We start from the raw sequence: 17,126 nt of genomic DNA on the forward strand, positions 1-17,126 counted from the left end.
ACTTTCGTGCCATCATATTGGCGATCAATAATTTACATACTTTGGGTGTTGTGGGTGTTGTATTTGATATTTGTTGAAATTGCCGAAGATTAATACACAAAAACATGTAAAAATACGCAATGTACAACACTGTGATTTTACTAGAACAACGTGCCATGGTTTTGTGTAGTAACAGAAAAAGTATTATTTTTTTACATAAACTTGTATAAGAATATGGAATTATGTGCATTAAAGGGGTACCATTTCTGTGCTTACTTTTGTGTCTTGTTGTAGTGAAAGGTTTGTTATTGATTACTAATAAACATGGTTTTATAATCCCAGTTTTAGGTGCAAAAATATCAGAATTTGGTGTCGATATTGGACGTAACTTAACACTGCCATGCCCAATACAGGATACTAAAGATGTTATGTGGGTCAGAGAGGAAAGAGAAGATCATCAAATATCACACATGCAAATTATAAACAATGGTTCTCTGTTTCTTTCTTCGGTTGAAAGATCTGACGCTGGGATATATGCTTGTTATAAAGCAAACAGTGTGGACGATGAAAAGGCTAGAATGAAAGTGGTTGTGAGGAGTAAGTAGAAGCTATTTTACTTATTTTTATAATTAGAAGGAATTTCAGCACCTCCACCAGCTTTGGGAAATGTGTCTGTGAGGCCAAGTTCTATTATTGCTTTAATCTTGTGGGAGGTCAATGGTACTGGAGGATATCCTATTATAAATTTTACTGCTCAATACCGGTTAGCTGGTTCTGATGGGGAATGGTTACCAATATCACCCAATCATATCACACCAAATTCAGTAAGTATTTTGCTTGTGAAGTACGTATTTTTTAACATTTCCCTATTATTGTACTTTCTGCAAATTACTCTTTGTACAATTGTTTCTAATTTAATCTAGTGAAAATAAAAGAATACTGTTGGTAAAAGTCAATAAGTAAAAATGCAGAGGTTAAGAAACAAGTCAATGTCGTTTTGATTAGACAAAATTATCAGTAAAACTTGTTTGACTAGAGCACTGTTGTAATCTATTTTAAGAAAATGTAGTATTCTGCATTTTGTAATTACTTTCTTCAAGAGTTTATCATCTAACATTTAAGGTTTATTTGACTTAAGACCTCAGATATCTACTTGTTTTTTTCAATTTTATTTTACAAAAAAGAGTTACATGAGTACAAAAAAACTTTTTAAGAATTCACTGTTGACCACTTTAAAACTTTTGTTGAATCTAATACCAAACACAATAATATGTAATGTAGAGGATAATCCACAAATTTTCAACATTGTGCAAAAGAACTAAGATTTAATTTCAACATTTTTTCTTGCGACCCTAACAGAAAGTAAGTTTTTTCACCTTAATTTTAGAAAGGAAAGTGGCAAATTACCTCTCAGGAAAGTATAAATGTTACCCTCCTCATCTATCAAAATTACAATAAAAATATTTGTAACCTCTCAGGGAAGTAAAAATTTACATCCACCATAGAAACGAAATAACATTCTGCTAGATTGGTCTTGGGAAATCAAAAGAAATTGTTAGTTTTGAAGTATTTCTTGCTGGATTGTAGGAAAAATTATATGTATTACACTGGAGGTAAGTGTTTTTTCTTCCCTGGGTGGTAAATTGTCCGAAATCTCGGGCAGTAACTTCCATCAAGGAGAGGAAAAGATACACTTTCATCCCTTGCAACGCAAAAAAGTATTTTCAATCTTTGCAGAGACAAATCGACGTGTACAAACTGCAGCCTAATACAAGCTACGAGTTTCGAATCTGGGCCACTAATAAACTCGGTAGGGGCGAAATAACAACAGTTATAGGTACTACTTCACACGAGTATCGAGAAGAAGGTAGGAATTAGCATTGTTTATATGGATGTTTAGTTTTTGTTGCATATTGATTGGTGTAGTTAGTATAATGGACCACTTTTAAACCGTAAATTGCTGCTTTTATTTATTTTAAGTTCACAAGTAATGAGCCAAACGCTTAAAACAAAGTGGTCAATTGTAGCCAAAGTGTAGAAAAAAATGTTTTTTAATTTAGAATTGGCTCGACGTATGTTAGCTGGAGCCGATAAATTCGACACGAGAGTGTGGGCCGTAGCCGTGGGAATTGTCATGGGAACACTTATTTTACTCGGATTGGGAACATGTTTCTTATTGTACCAAGAATGTCGCCTTCCTAGTGGTAAGTTTAGTGAAATTAGTTTCCAACATTTTGCTCGAATAATCGTATTTTAAATCGAGATTACTTCGCAGTTCCAGAAGAACAAGAGATTATAGAACTAGTTCCAAATATTATACTGAACCCCGGCTTTGAGGGCAACTTGCAAAGCGAGCAACTGCCCGCTGATGAAAATTCTAATAATGAGACGCCTTTGCGTTTAAACAATAATACGGTAGTGCAGCCTAGAAACGTATAGTTTTTTGTTTGTTTTTATAAAAACAGGAAATTTGGACACGGTAGGTTGATACTCTAGTTCATCTCGTATGCTTGTGTTCAAGGGCTTTGCCTGATCATATTGTGATTTAACGTTAGATATGTTAAGTTTTTAAATGTTTTTTTAGTTGAGTCTATTATGTTGCGAACAATTTTATTGCAGTTACCTTTATTCTAGTCATTTTTCGCATAATTTTAGATCAAAACCATTTTGTAGTCTTGCGCATTTACAATACAAATTTACAAAAATATAATGGCTTCCAACGTCTACACGATTGGTTGTAATTGTCACAGATCTGCAACATATTTTTATAAACCGTTTTCTAGACAGTATTTTATTTTTTACGTTGCCAAATCTGATAAGATTATGGTTTTTCGTTTCTTTTTATAGTCATTTATTACTGCAATTATAATTTATGGTTATTAATTTCTTTGTAAAAGCTCTATCAAACCCGAAAATATAAAAATAATTAATAGTTTTTCGTAATAACTTACGTCAAGTAATAAAACTACAAACAATAGACTTTTTCCAACACTAATATGATCTTATACTGTTTCTATGGTGCATTTAAACTTACCTTTTATGTAGCCCCTAATATTCGCTCTATACGTCGTGAATGACGACATTTTGTCAATTTTAACATTATTTTGACTAATTTCTTTATAATCATTTTTGAATTTAGTAAAATTTCTGATCTAATATTAGTGTTGAAAAAATTTTTGAAGACAACATGACTTTTATAGCTTAAAAATCTCGCTCTATTTAAAATTACGACTTTGATTTTTAAACTGTCTATAAAACTCGTGTTGTCTTAATAAATAATCTAATTGTAGCATTTTCTAGTTATATGAACTTTTTATTTTCTTTATTTGTTTATTACAAACACATTTATCATAATCTTATTAGATTTGTGGCTCCTGCATTAATTTTATTTGACTGAAAGTAGAAAAATGTGTTGCTTTTTATTTATCTTTAAATTTTGATCACATAGAACGTTTATAAGTTTAGTTTAGTTTTTACACTCGGAGTTGTGAATACTTAGTTCCAAGTGCAAGGTTGGCTTATAAATCTTGTACCAGCAAATAGATAGTTACTTGAACGAGGTTGTAATTTTTTTCTTGTGCCTAATAGTTACGGCAAATAATAGGTAGCATATCATTTAGAGCTGTTAATACTCATTTATTTAACGCAATAATTTTTTTGTTTAATTTTCTTCAATGAAAAACCATATGTTGTGAAAATGTATCAGTGCCTATGATAGTTTGATAATACTTGTAATAGCTTTGAGCACATTTTGTGACAAAATAGTTATAATAATCACAGACTGATTTTTAATTTTCTAATATAATATAGAAAGTAAATGCATTGTGCATTTATGTCTTAAAAGCTTTGTTGTAATAAACTGCGTGGCATTGTATAAACACTGGTTTTGCGGATGGTGTTAAATCAGAATTTTAAGCAATGGATTGTAAGATAATAACATAAGGCTCAAAAGAATACATGTTTTTAACTAATTTACAATTTATCTATAAGTGGTTGAAACCAATTAAAATAATAATTAAACTAAATTTCAAAACAGCCTTATATTTTTCTTTTTTTAATTACGGTGGAACAAATTTCTGTAAAAACATTTTTTTTGCAGGAAATTGTTTATTTTATCTTTTTGCTAACATATATATATTGAAGCAATATTTAACCATTTATAGATAGATTCTACAAATCAATCAATCGATGTTTACAGTTAATTGATGGAAATTGTGGAAATCATCTTACAAGCTGTTAAATAATCTCCCAAATGTTTTAAACTAATTAAAATAAAACAGAGATAAACGAAGAAGAAAATAGGACATGTACCAAAATTATTTTCTCACTTTTATTACATAGAAATAACAAACTCAGACCCACTCCATGATAAATTTTGGGAGATTAGGAAATCACTCATTGATTCATCATTCACGCCATCACTCGCGAACATTGCAAAATTATGAACATTCTAGTGATAAAAATGATATTACAATGAACTTGGAAAAGTTGTTATGGAACATTATTAAAATCTGAAATACTTATAGGTACATACATAATACTTATTTATAATTATTAATATACAAACAAAACTCCAATAAACGTTTACTCCGAAAAAAGGGAAACTTTTTAGTTGATTGGGCAGTAAACATTATTGGATCATTTGCATTTGTTTCATGTTAATATGCGATAGATACGATCATATTTATACAGTGTGCTTTTATACAAATACCATTTTACTTGTAACGTGTATGTCTTTGTATTGTCATATTCATATCTATACATAAAAATTAAATCGATGTATAAAATTAATTTTGATACAAGTTATCAGTGATACCTAATCGACTTTCGTGTATTTTGCTGTATTTATTTTTGGTCATGTATGTATACTAATTGCTTCCTTTAGGTTTCATCATCAATTTGGCTTTGTAATGTTAGATGAAATCTTAAATAGGGTGATCTTCCACATGCGATTTTTGCGAAAAAGACGGTGTTTTAAAGCCTCATTTTGTTACCAAATTAAATCTATACAGGGTGTCGCCATATGTAAGCTCGTCGAGACAAGATCGATACTGTAATATTTGTTACACATTTCTAAAGGTTGGATGCTAAGAAGTGTTGGCTTATTAAAATATCCAATTATGTTTGTTTTTGGTGGATTTGGTGTTGTTTTAAACGTTTTATTGCTGGTTGCAATTTACTGTTATGCAATATAAATTATTTTGATAATTAACAACTAACAATAGGTTCACTGTTACAACAAGTTATAAATCAAACGGAAAAATAATTGACTTTTCCAAACATGTGCCTTTGTACCAGCTTGGTACTTTGAGCTGGTTGAACCAATTAGTGTCACTGGTTCAAATGTCAAAATTTTAAACTTTTTAAAGGGCGTAATAGCAAATACTACCAGCATTATAAAAGATTCTTTCTAGAAAATTGTTATTATTTTTAACATTTGTGCCAACAGTCACACTTTTTCATTTGGTTTGATAAACGCATACCTCATATTTAAAAAAAAAAAACACATATCACGAAAACATCTCATCAAAACTTTTCCTCTCAGCCTTGTAGAACTGTGTCTCAAATATCCGATTTTAATTTTTGGCTTTGATCTCTTCAACCAGCTACACAAGCGATTTTATGTATAGGTTATAAATTAAGAACAAAGTGCTTAATTCTAATAGAATTCGGAAAAATTTTATATTAAATTTTTATATAATAGGTATTTTAATAATGGTTGTGAGCATTACCTGACAATTTTAATTCTCTTAGAATTAGGCTGAGTACTAATAATAATTAGATTTTTAGCATTTATTAGTCCATTTTACATACCATTCAGCTTAATGACTACCACACAGATATTTTTGTATCATCTCGAATACACTTTTAATTGTTCCTTTTTTGTGTTTATGTTGATTAGGTTGCTTATCATATGTAAATATTATTATGCTATTTAGTGTATTAAAATATTTATTGAAAATTTGTTGGTATCTTATTGCTGTCCTGTTCTTAAAAAGTTGAAAGCTTGTCAACTGTGATATTATTTTTACTCAGAAGAAGAAAAATCAAGTACAAAGGTAATTATCACTTTGAAATAAAAAATATGTAATTATCTAATTGCTTTTCTTTTTGTAAGTAGATAACAGCCGTTTTAAGCACAAAAGTAAGGACAAATTCTTTACGTTTTATATGCAACTGTCGAGGAAAAATTTTATATTTACCTCTTTCGAGACGCTCTGTAGAAATAGTGATTGGTTTTATTGTTACATGCTAGTCGTACGTCAATAATACCCAGTTTTTTTTTTTAATATTTCATACAATGTTATTAAATTAGAAAAACTTCTTAAAATATGTAGACTACAAATTTTTTTTGAAAGTGTACCTACTTTGAAAATGCTATCAAAACAATTTTTTGTTTACGAAAAAGGGGTGGTGCCAGATTTATGTTCATAATTCAGTTTAACTAAGATTTTTTTGTCAATTTTGATATGTTGTACTTAGGTATCTTTTTCATAAGTTAACATAAAAACATCTTTTTTCTTATTTTATTCTTACACTGAAATTTAATTTTACGCCGCGACATTACTTCAGTGTGTATATAAAAATTAATAAATTAATAAGTATCAGTTTTAAATTAGTTGTGTGTTGTGTTAATAATAAAATTAAGTTTTTTTCTTGTTTTGGATCACGGAACTCACGTTTATCTTATTGTTGATAAGAAAAATAAAAACAAATGTTTGTTAATATTCTCAAGCCATATGCCATATACCTATTTCAATATTAGGTTTGAATTTATTAATATAGATATAGATAGAATACTTTCAAAGTGTAGGATAATCTGATTTGCATCTACATATTAGTGCTAATTTTATGTTTTTTTAAATATTTATCCCAATTTACACGATTTCTGAGTCCTTGGCGCCGTGTCGGAAGTATTTTTCCGCTCCACAAGTGCTGTAAAAGTGTAAAACTATATGAAAACAACCAGCGCATGGCCAGTAGATTGAGATGGAAGATGTTTCAGTCACCTAGACGCATGACCGCGCTACGTTTTGTTTTGATAGTGTGTAAAATCGATAATTCCTATTCGTCTAGAGCAAATGGTGGGGCTAAAGACGTGGCTCAACGTGGTGTGATAAATCTAAAGGGCATAGAAACACCCCACCTCTACAATCAATTACGTTTCTTGGTCATTGCTGATTCAGTTCTGTTATTCCCATTCATTATGTGATACGAAATTGCTTGGTAGGGAGTTGCAAAACATCGAGGAGAGCGCTCATTTACGAGTTATTTTTAGTCAGAATAAAATTGACTGTGGTGAATGAAAGTTTAACCTTAAATCTGTTTATGTGCTTTTGAAATATAGAGAATTGTGGAAAATATGCCTGAAAGTAAATTACAAAACGGCCGGACGAAACCTATCCGGGTTTGGTGCGATGGGTGGTAAGTGGATGCCATATATATTTTTTTTAATAAGATATAATAAATAACTACCAAACATTGTTTGCTGGAAGATTTTACTGTAAAATACTCATAAATTAGAGTAACCTTGTATTTTTCCACACTTCTAATTATTCCCAAATTAGGCACTTCGGGTTAATAAGCGGGTTTACAATACAATTAAACGGGGATAAAACTGTTCAAAATCATTTCTTTTTATTACAAGACTTTTATTGATTTATAGTTAATTTATTACTGATGTAGATTGTTGCAGGCATTTTTATTGAAACAGCTGAATCCCCTATGGCACAGTCAAGTTGCAAAAAATAAAACAATTTTGATTTAATCCAAATTGGAGCTAATTGTAATCATCTCCGGTTATCACACCCACTAACAAATATCTATAAAGCTCAAAAGGCTCAGGTCATAACTTTTGAGGCGGAAGTGGGGCAATATGCAGTATTTTGTTGATTTATACTCATTACAATCAGTACAACCTCTGGGATAAAATTTCTACAAAAATAGAATTAAAGATAATGCGTAGTGTAAATAAATAATTCTGATAACCTATTTGTATTTCTACAATTTGGTGATTTTTGCTTACGAAAATTTTCTCCAAATTAATAGTTAGGAATCAATTAACAAATTAATAGATAGAAAAATCAAATTTAGAACATTTTGTTTTTTTTTATAACATTGGAACACTGTCAACAAAGAAACATAATAATTATGTCTGGGTAATTTATTACTATAAGTAAATAGTTTTCCTTCAGCCTATTTCCCAGTACTAAAAAGTAAAATAATTTATGATTACAATCGTATATTGAGTGCAAATTGATTGATTTCCCGTTATTGTGTGTTAAGTAATTGTTATACTACATACCTATCCTATCAGTTTGTTTTCAGCGATTTGTTTACAAACAAATTGCAATTTCTAAGCATGACACAATTAAAATTTTTACAAGCTTTGACAACTTTTTGTCATTGTTTAGAGTATATGATTCATTGATTAGCAAATTATGATGTGAAACAAGTGTTCGGAAAAATTTCTAGCAATCAAAAAATTTGTTATCTGGATTTTTCAGTGGTCACTTAAGTGACTAATCTGATTTCAGGCTTAAGAAGTACATTCACTGATTAGTTTCTTTTTTCAAAATTTTTTGTACTTAATAAGATATTCTAGTTAGGTAAGACTTACTCAGTAAATATTGAAATGATCCATTTTTATTAATGAACAATAAAAAAACATTTATCGATATCTACAGGTGCGCCCGAACTCGCGCCCCAGAGAAAAATTTCAAGTAAGATAAGATACCAGGATCATGGAAAAAACTCTATCTGCAAAAAAATTTTGACATTTAAAGTGAGTTACAATTTAAGATACAGCTTCCCTCTTTCCTCTTCTAATGGTCTCTAGCAAAAAAAATTGGAAAATTATTTTTTTAACAGAAATAAAAGAGTCAAAATGCAAAATTTAAACTCTCATAACTTTGAAATTTTTATAGATATTTTTTTTTTAACATTTTTTCCATGTTCCTAGTATCCTACCGTATATTTTACTCTGGGGCGCGAGTTCTGGTGCACCCTGCATAGGTATTATAAAAATGTACAAGAATGGACGTACGACTGTTTGAGTTGGCAATACTGTGACTATAAAAAGTCTAAGCCAAATTTATGTATTTTTTGTTTCTCTAATAAAAAAAATGTATTATTAGAAAAAAAATTCTATCGAATTATTACAAACCACGCAGAACCTAAAAATGTTCAGCTTGACAATGAAAAAAATTAAATTTTGACTTTTGTTACCACCCTCTGGCTCAGATGGTGCAAAAAAACAAAATAAAATTTCAGTTTTTAAAACACTTTTACTGATATTCAGTTTCTAGATAGTACACAGTAAAAATTATTGTAGAAATATTTTTAATAATTTTTTTGTTTTTTGCTAAATTTTTTTTTAAATTCTATTAGATCGATCAACTGAGAAAATCTCTTTTTTAAATTTTAGTTATGACATGGTCCACTTTGGTCACGCCAATTCGCTCCGCCAAGCGAAAGCTTTGGGAGATTACCTAATAGTTGGTGTCCACACCGACGAGGAAATAACAAAACACAAAGGACCTCCTGTATTTAATCAAGAGGAACGATATAAAATGGTCAGAGGCATAAAATGGGTAGATGAAGTTGTGGAAGGAGCTCCCTATGTCACAACTTTGGAAACATTGGACAAATACGACTGCGATTTTTGCTGCCACGGGGATGACATCACCATGACCGCAGATGGAGTAGATACTTACCATTTAGTGAAAACTGCAGGACGATACAGGTAACTAGCTTTACAATTATTACAATGACATAAGCTAATTATGTTTTCGCCTCGTTTAGAGAAGTCCAAAGGACTGCCGGCGTCTCTACCACTGACCTCGTCGGCCGCATGCTACTCCTAACCCGCAACCATTTCCGCCAAGGCGAACGCGAATACGAGGTGGAAAAGGAACATTCCTCCACAATGGGTCAAGACTCTTTAGCGAGGTCGCCGTGGACCGGCTGTTCCCAATTTCTACCCACCACTCAAAAAATCATCCAGTTTTCGGACGGAAAACCACCCAAACCAACCGATAAGGTTGTTTACGTGGCAGGAGCTTTTGATCTCTTCCATGTGGGTCATCTCGATTTCTTGGAAAAAGCCAAACAACAAGGAGATTATCTCATCGTGGGTCTTCACACCGATCCGGTTGTTAACCGGTACAAAGGCTCAAATTACCCGATTATGAATTTGCACGAGCGGGTTTTGAGTGTGTTGGCTTGTAAATACGTTTCAGAGGTCGTGATTGGTGCACCGTACACCGTAACCAAAGATTTGATGGAGCATTTTAACGTTGATATGGTCGTGCATGGATGCACTCCGATCATGAATGACGTCGACGGGAAGGATCCTTTCGCGTACCCGAAACAAGTGAAGAAGTTCATCACTGTTGATTCGGGGAATGATATGACGACAGAGAAGATTGTCGATAGAATTATCAGGAATAGATTAGAGTTTGAGACAAGAAACTTTAAAAAGGAAAAAAAGGAGCTGGAATTGATTAAATTTCTAGAGAAAGATAAATTGAACGGTGATCTAATTGATGTCGGCAATTAAATTACATTTTTTTTTTTTTTAATATTGAGTACAAATCAACCTCAAATTTATTATTACATTTTGCTTTCCTAGTCGACGTTGTACCAAATATTTTTAAAGGCCAGGACACAAGTTGGGGAAGTATGGAATACGTTTGTGATAAATATTTTGTTAATTAAATTTGCAATTTTTTTATTGGAACACGTTGACTCATCATACAAACCTTGACTAGTTTAAGTATTTTGCATGATGTCACTTATATGGCTTCATTGTGCTTTGAGAGAAACCTTAGATGTTGGACAAGGTGGTTTTAGATGTTATAACGTATTTATCTTCTTATCCCATCTTGTATTTTATTTATTATTTTGTTATATTTATTTTACACTATCAAGTGGTGCACAAAAGGAAAATTTTAGGATCACTATTTTCATATAAACGGGAATTTAGCTTGTTTGCAAGGAGACAATACTTGATCTCTCAATACCGAACATAAATGTATGCATACTCATTAATTTTAATAATGTGCAACGTTTTATAGATTATTTGTTCTTAAATGGCCATTTTATTTTCCATTATCTACATTATAGGTCTCTTTCCGTACTGTATTAAATATTAAATAGGTAGTTTGATAACAAAATCCAAATCCATAGTATTTTGTTTTTATTATCTTCACTAGTGTGTTACGTTGTGATATTTATGTATTGGCTGTTTTTGTACATGATAGAGATTCTACTTTCTGCATTTTAGTCTTCTATTGTATGGCATTTTAAAATTTTAATGGAAAGTAATGACTAGTAAAAGCTTTATATGTTACGTGATTTACACATGCTTATATTTTTATCTCATTTGTCGAGAGGAATTCAATGTTACTGTGAATATATTAGGCAAAATTTATGTTTATTTTCTTGTTGGCAAAATGTTATTTGTATATAATATATTTTTCTGCAAAAATATTTTTAGTCTTTGCTTTCATCGATTGCGGGGGTAGAAACAGAGTGAAATTAAATACAAGTGAGTGGGAATTACTAAATAAGTAACTAAAAACATGTTGAAAGTTTATTGTTTACAAATCAATTTTTCATGTATTTTCCCCAATTTGCATTAATATTTTTACAACGATTCCGCAATTCCCAATTTACCATAAATATCATATATACATTTTGTTTTACAAGTAAAAAAAATTATACGATTACCTACCCGAGAATTTAAGTATTAATGATTAAACAACTTAAACTGTTACTTTTTTATATTTAGAATTGTAAATCGAGAATAAATTGTTTAATCTTTCCAGTACCTTTCGAGTAATTTGTTTTAATTACAACAGAAAAATACAGGCTAAGTATTTAAACTTTGTGATAACCTTTTATACATTTTTCTATTGATTGGTATTAAATGTGACATATTGCCCCCATAACAAATGTGTCGTAATAACCCAATATATTTAAAATTAATCATATCTGCGTAATTGATATGTAAAACTGCTATGTAGAGATGCCGATTTTTTGGAAATTATTCTGTTTTTAAATCTATCGGGTCATTTAAAGAATAAATAAATACTACTATGCATAAATATACAGGATGAACAAGTATGGATCACAAATTATTTAAAAATTATTCAAAAACACGGTTATTTTTAATCTTTTTTTAATTATACATTATTTATTGATAATAATACAGTACAGTTTTTATTGTAGGTTGTTAAAATGTAAAATTCGAAAATAAAAAGAAACTTAAAAAATTGTAGCATTTTACCTTATTTTAGAAAGATTAAATCATACTTTTAAGTTTGTGTTCATTCTGTATATTGTAATACATTATTTATTCACACACTTTTAAAGATATTTCATACAATTATTATTTATAAAGTGTAAGTTGTGCTTAAAAGATTTTTTAATTACTTTGTTCCTACCATAACAGATACAAATGAAATAGCTATTCATAATAAATAATTTACGTATAAATAAATAAATAAATAATAAATATTTTGAAAAACTAGTAGTTATTATGTACTTTAGAAGTCAGTCTGAAATGTTTGATAAAAATGTATTGTTCCAGGATTTGAGAGCTGGAAATTCTAGTTACTTTAGGAACTTACTCGCTACGTTTTTTGGTTTAAATTAAAAAGTGCTAACCCGTTCTAAATTTCATTGCGTTGTGGCTCGTCCTGTATACCCCGACTCCGAATAATGTCGACTCTCCCTTACCAACTCGTCAATATTTTTACTCGTATTAACAGTCCCTATGAGCGCCGAGTGTAACCTGGACGCCAACCAACACATAACAAACGCAGACAGAAACAACAAACAACCTAAAATTGCAGCAACTGCTAAAAAAGTACTACACGAGCTTTCCATTGCTGCGGTTCGATGGTAGAACTCTCCAGGCATCAACACGGTGTATTCGAGATTCTCCTTAATTTTCGTGTACTGGATGGTGGCGTTGTGCTTTTGCAAATCTGAGGGGAGTTCAGGGGCTTCGATGGCTTCTACGTCACGACGCTTTCGTCCGTGTCCTGAAGGTTCGAATAAGTCTAAGCAGAAGTCGGGTTGACAGTCGGCTGGATCCATGCAAGCTTTTATTTGGGAGTGGATCCAGAGAGTCGAGCGTTCTTTCATCGTGCTAAGGAGGAAGGCTTCGAAGTCGAGGAAAACTTCGTTGTGGCGTTCGCGATAACGGGCTGGCTGGTGGGGGATGATCGAGGCGAAGTCGCGGTTGCGACAGCTAGAAAAAACTAGTTAAAATCCGATCTTTTAGTGCACGTTTATCTTGAGACAAATAACACTACCCAACAAATTTTATTTTTTTTTAATGTGATTGGTCTATTAACACGTGTATCAGGGTATATTAACATCCCTAATTACGAATTTGATAAGAAAAATTCTCCATCACGTACAGATTTTAAGTTACAGAAAAATAGTTTCCTCAAATTTTATCGTAAAAATTGTTCATTTCAAATAGAAATTAATTAAATAGGCGACGAAAGAAATTAATTTATTCACTAAACAAGAACAATGTTGAAAGATGTATAAGATTCTAAACATAAATCTGTTGTAGATGAGTTTTTTTGCAAAAGCTGACTTTCTTTTGTAGAGTGTTTTAACTTCCCTTATCAGGAACCAGCAGTAATCCCCCATCATAGCTGGATCCCATCTGCCTTGGAACCTCTTTTCCATCGTCAATACAGGCTGTTCCGTCTAAACCCCACTTTAGAAGTATTGGGAGTTGGAATAATTGTATTTATTTGAAAATTGGTACTTAGCCATTAAGTCCTCCTAAATGAAAATATTTCCAAGATGGCGGCACTTCCGGTATACCGGAAGTCGGTCTCAACTTTCTTATTTTAAATGGAAAGGTATATTTTTTACTGCGTTTTTGGATTAATCGGGTTATTTTAAGGGAGTTTTCATTAGCTTTCTCTATACCTAAATTTAGCCGTTTTTAAAATATTTGGAGTTTTTCAAAAATTTTTGGATATGCACCTTCCACTTTAAAAACCGGTAACTCTGCCATTTTTTAAAATTTTAAATTCGTTTTTTTGGCGTTTGAAAGAGAAAGCTCAGATCCTTTTTCTGGTGTTTTCAAATTTTGAAAAAAAAACATATCCCAAAATTTTAAGGTTCCTTTTGTAATAATTCAAATACTCATAACTCAATTTTTTCAAATAAAATACCCCAATTTTTGTTTTACTAAATGGAAGAGAATTTAATTGTGCATTGATCTGTATTAACATTCCCTATACCTAAATTTAATAATTTTCAAGTTATGGACTTTTTTTTTAATACTACAGAAAATTTATTACTAGCCATACCCGTTTTCACATAGTTTGCAATGGGAATCAAAAATGTCAAAATTGTTTCTCGTCGACAGTGCCAAAATATGGAGAATCAAAGTTAAGCAAACTTAATTATTATTGATAGGTTCTACCATGCAATCATTATTTAAAGCTAACAAGTGAGAAAAACTTATTTTTGTTCAATGAACGATATCATAATTTTGTTACACTCTCCATAAATACAAAATAAATTAATTAAATCTAAGTTTGAGTAGCTTTGACTCTCCATATTTTGGCACTATTTGTCAAATAATAAGTCACTGTCGACATTTATTGAGAAAAAATTTTGACATTTTTTATTTCCATAGCAAACTATACGAAAACGAATGTGGCTAATAACAGATTTTCGGCAATCTCAACAAAAAGTCACCATAACTTAAAAATTATTAAATTTAGGTATAGGGAATGTTAATACAGATCGATGCAGAATTAAATTCTCCTCCATTTAGTAGAATAAAAATTGGGGTATTTCATTTGAAAAAATTAAGTTATGGGTATTTGAATTATTACAAAAGTAACCTTAAAATTTTGGGATATGTTATTTTTTTTCAAAATTTGAAAACACCGAAACAAAGATCTAAACTTTCTCTTTCAAACGCCAAAAAAACGAATTCAAAATTTTAAAAAATAGCAGAGTTACCGATTTTTAAAGTGGAAGGTACAGATCCAAAAATTTTTGAAAAACTTCAAATATTTCAAAAATGGCTAAATTTAGGTATAGGGAAAGATGATAAAAACTCCCTTAAAATAACCCGGTTAATCCAAAAACGCAGTAAAAAATATACCTTTCCATTTAAAATAAGAAAGTTGAGACCGACTTCCGGTATAACCGGAAGTGCCGCCATCTTGAAAATATTTTCATTTAGGAGGACTTAATAGATTATGAGTATGTACCAATTTTCAAATAAATACGATTATTCCAACTCCCAATACTTCTAAAGTGGGATTTAGACGGAACATCCTGTATATCCTGGTGGAACCTTTCCCCTTGCTCGTCACTGACCGCACCCAAATTTGGGGGAAATTTTTTTTTAATGAGAATGGAGAAAATGAATTTTAAGTGTTTCGTTTTTCGGCGATTTTTCGAACATACTTACATATGATATCTTAAAATGCCTAACTTTAAAATCTGACGTGCTATGGAATTTTCTTTATCATTTTTGAGTTTAGCACATAGAATTGAACAAAAAATAACTGTTTTCTTCTCAGGCTAGTGTAATTGTTAATTGCAAAGAAACACTAGCTAATTTTATTACCGCAATTAAAGCTAAAATGCATTTACACACAATTAAATTTATTGCTTTGGAATACAAACCCATCTTTGACGAGTGCAACACTTCCAATCATATGCGGGTCATCAGGGTCTGGACTGACGGTCACCTCCATCAACTTGACATACTTCCAAGCAGATTCAGGACTGATGCGGGCTCGTAGTTGAAGCTTAGTTCCAATAGGTACTGCTTGATCTACTGGAAGTTCATTATTTGTTGCATTGCTAACTCTGGCTGGAGCTTCTTTGTATAGAGCTACTTCGTATTCCAGACGACCAGGAGTTTCTTCTACTACTCCTGACACTCGTGCTCCGTGAGGACTAAACAATGGAATATGTCATTGTTTATTTAAGAAAGAAAAAATTCCATCAATATTTTTACAGTAATTTTGGGAATGTTATTTTTTACCAAGCAATAATAATTATTTCGTGTTAGTATAACTGTTGTGGGATGGAGTTAATGGAAATGACATTTTGGTTTGTTCAAACGAAAACCACATCGTTTTGCTTCTTAGGTTTACAGTAGTCATAAACAATTCATTCTTGTTCTACTTTGCAAAAAGACCACAAGAAAATTAGGCATGTACTTACAAACTACCAGCAAAACCAGCTGCCTTGTTTTCAATAACAGTTGGTTCCGGCGGCTTGCACATAATAATAAGTTCTTGATCCGATTGCATCACCACACCGGCAAACTGGGGAAACCATACCCTAACATGGACAAATCCCTATAACATTTTTATTAAAAAAAGTTTCATATTTTTGAACTGATCTTACGTTACGTTTCAGAACACCACATCTGCTAAAATCTGTGATTTTGAGATTATACTTTAAGCCAGTGGGATCTGTGAGATCAGGTTTTATCTGGCAGACGTGGTCTGTTTCCGGGTCAACTCCTCGGTCGTCTGCGAAGAGAGGATTTCCTTTAAAGCCGTCGGGTTTTCTTAATTTCGCTATGATTGAGTCTCGAGTGCCTATGCTATTGCCGCTGGCGAATGTGCACTGAATTTCTGTCACTGTAATGAAATTATATTATAGTTGTTGGACTTCTAAAACCGATGTAATCTCTAACGTTTTTAAATCTTTCTAATGCCAGTTTTGTGTTTCGCTTATCTTACTGTTATTCTTATGACTTCGTGCATCGCACAGAATAAGCAATTTACTCGTATCTTTAATAAAGCAATAATTCTAGTAGAAGTTAATGCAGAATTGCTGCTTTTCTGCTCGATTTGTACTATCTTGATCATAATCTGCCAACTGGCACGTCTGGTTAAATCGTTACGGTTTCTGTGTGTAAAATGCGTGCCATTCGTTTACATTTTATACCTATCTGATACTTTTTTCATTGAATAATTGAATTATAAGATTTTTGTAACGGTTGATAGTACTGGAAAGAACAATAATACATGTTTCTTATAATTCTCACGTACATATATTAGTTATATTAGAAATTTGTAACTTGTGTTGATATAAATAAATATATAAATTTTATTATTTTTATATAA

The 17,126-nt window shown here is 31.3% G+C and overlaps 3 protein-coding genes across 6 annotated transcripts in view; 2 read left to right on the forward strand and 1 right to left on the reverse strand.

Moving 5' to 3' along the window:
- The first annotated feature begins 14 nt into the window (after positions 1–14).
- On the forward strand, positions 15–5,489 carry LOC123015241 (contactin-1). 4 transcript variants are annotated; one of them, XM_044414864.1, is made up of 6 exons: positions 15–279; positions 328–576; positions 625–803; positions 1,717–1,846; positions 2,061–2,183; positions 2,243–5,489. In XM_044414864.1, the coding sequence occupies exons 1-6, from the start codon at positions 222–224 to the stop codon at positions 2,416–2,418; spliced, it is 915 nt and encodes a 304-aa protein (XP_044270799.1). In that variant the 5' UTR covers positions 15–221; the 3' UTR covers positions 2,419–5,489. The 4 variants fall into 4 exon arrangements, with proteins under 4 accessions (XP_044270799.1, XP_044270797.1, XP_044270800.1 ...); XM_044414862.1 differs by having other exon boundaries at positions 16–279; positions 2,040–2,183; XM_044414865.1 differs by having other exon boundaries at positions 16–279; positions 2,255–5,489.
- A 1,545-nt stretch (positions 5,490–7,034) lies between these two features.
- Positions 7,035–11,472, forward strand: LOC123015309 (ethanolamine-phosphate cytidylyltransferase). The gene is made up of 3 exons (XM_044414994.1): positions 7,035–7,404; positions 9,407–9,724; positions 9,784–11,472. The coding sequence occupies exons 1-3, from the start codon at positions 7,343–7,345 to the stop codon at positions 10,538–10,540; spliced, it is 1,137 nt and encodes a 378-aa protein (XP_044270929.1). The 5' UTR covers positions 7,035–7,342; the 3' UTR covers positions 10,541–11,472.
- Positions 11,473–12,136: 664 nt separating this feature from the next.
- Positions 12,137–17,126, reverse strand: part of LOC123015308 — a 15,632-nt gene continuing 10,642 nt past the window's right edge. Inside the window, exons 3-6 of the mRNA XM_044414993.1 lie at positions 16,399–16,637; positions 16,213–16,349; positions 15,667–15,942; positions 12,137–13,240 (exon numbers count right to left, since the gene is read on the reverse strand). Of these exons, the coding sequence (XP_044270928.1) occupies positions 12,664–13,240; positions 15,667–15,942; positions 16,213–16,349; positions 16,399–16,637 (1,229 nt within the window). The 3' untranslated portion in view covers positions 12,137–12,663. The remainder of the gene's footprint in view (positions 13,241–15,666; positions 15,943–16,212; positions 16,350–16,398; positions 16,638–17,126) is intronic.

The sequence above is a fragment of the Tribolium madens genome, unplaced genomic scaffold, assembly GCF_015345945.1.
Source record: "Tribolium madens isolate multiple individuals breed KSU strain unplaced genomic scaffold, Tmad_KSU_1.1 Scaffold_97;HRSCAF=244;Tcas5.2_LG3a, whole genome shotgun sequence".
Classification (NCBI taxonomy): Eukaryota; Metazoa; Arthropoda; class Insecta; order Coleoptera; family Tenebrionidae; genus Tribolium; species Tribolium madens.

Excerpts from the sequence above, each read along its gene's own strand:
- LOC123015241 (XM_044414862.1), top strand. The coding sequence starts at position 222 with ATGTGCATTAAAGGGGTACCATTTCTGTGCTTACTTTTGTGTCTTGTT. Across the intron at positions 280-327 it reads GTGTCTTGTTGTAGTGAAAG|GTGCAAAAATATCAGAATTT; the intron begins GTTTGTTATTGA and ends TCCCAGTTTTAG. Across the intron at positions 804-1,716 it reads ATCATATCACACCAAATTCA|AGACAAATCGACGTGTACAA; the intron begins GTAAGTATTTTG and ends CAATCTTTGCAG.
- LOC123015309 (XM_044414994.1), top strand. The coding sequence starts at position 7,343 with ATGCCTGAAAGTAAATTACAAAACGGCCGGACGAAACCTATCCGGGTT. Across the intron at positions 7,405-9,406 it reads CGGGTTTGGTGCGATGGGTG|TTATGACATGGTCCACTTTG; the intron begins GTAAGTGGATGC and ends TTTAAATTTTAG. Across the intron at positions 9,725-9,783 it reads AAAACTGCAGGACGATACAG|AGAAGTCCAAAGGACTGCCG; the intron begins GTAACTAGCTTT and ends CGCCTCGTTTAG.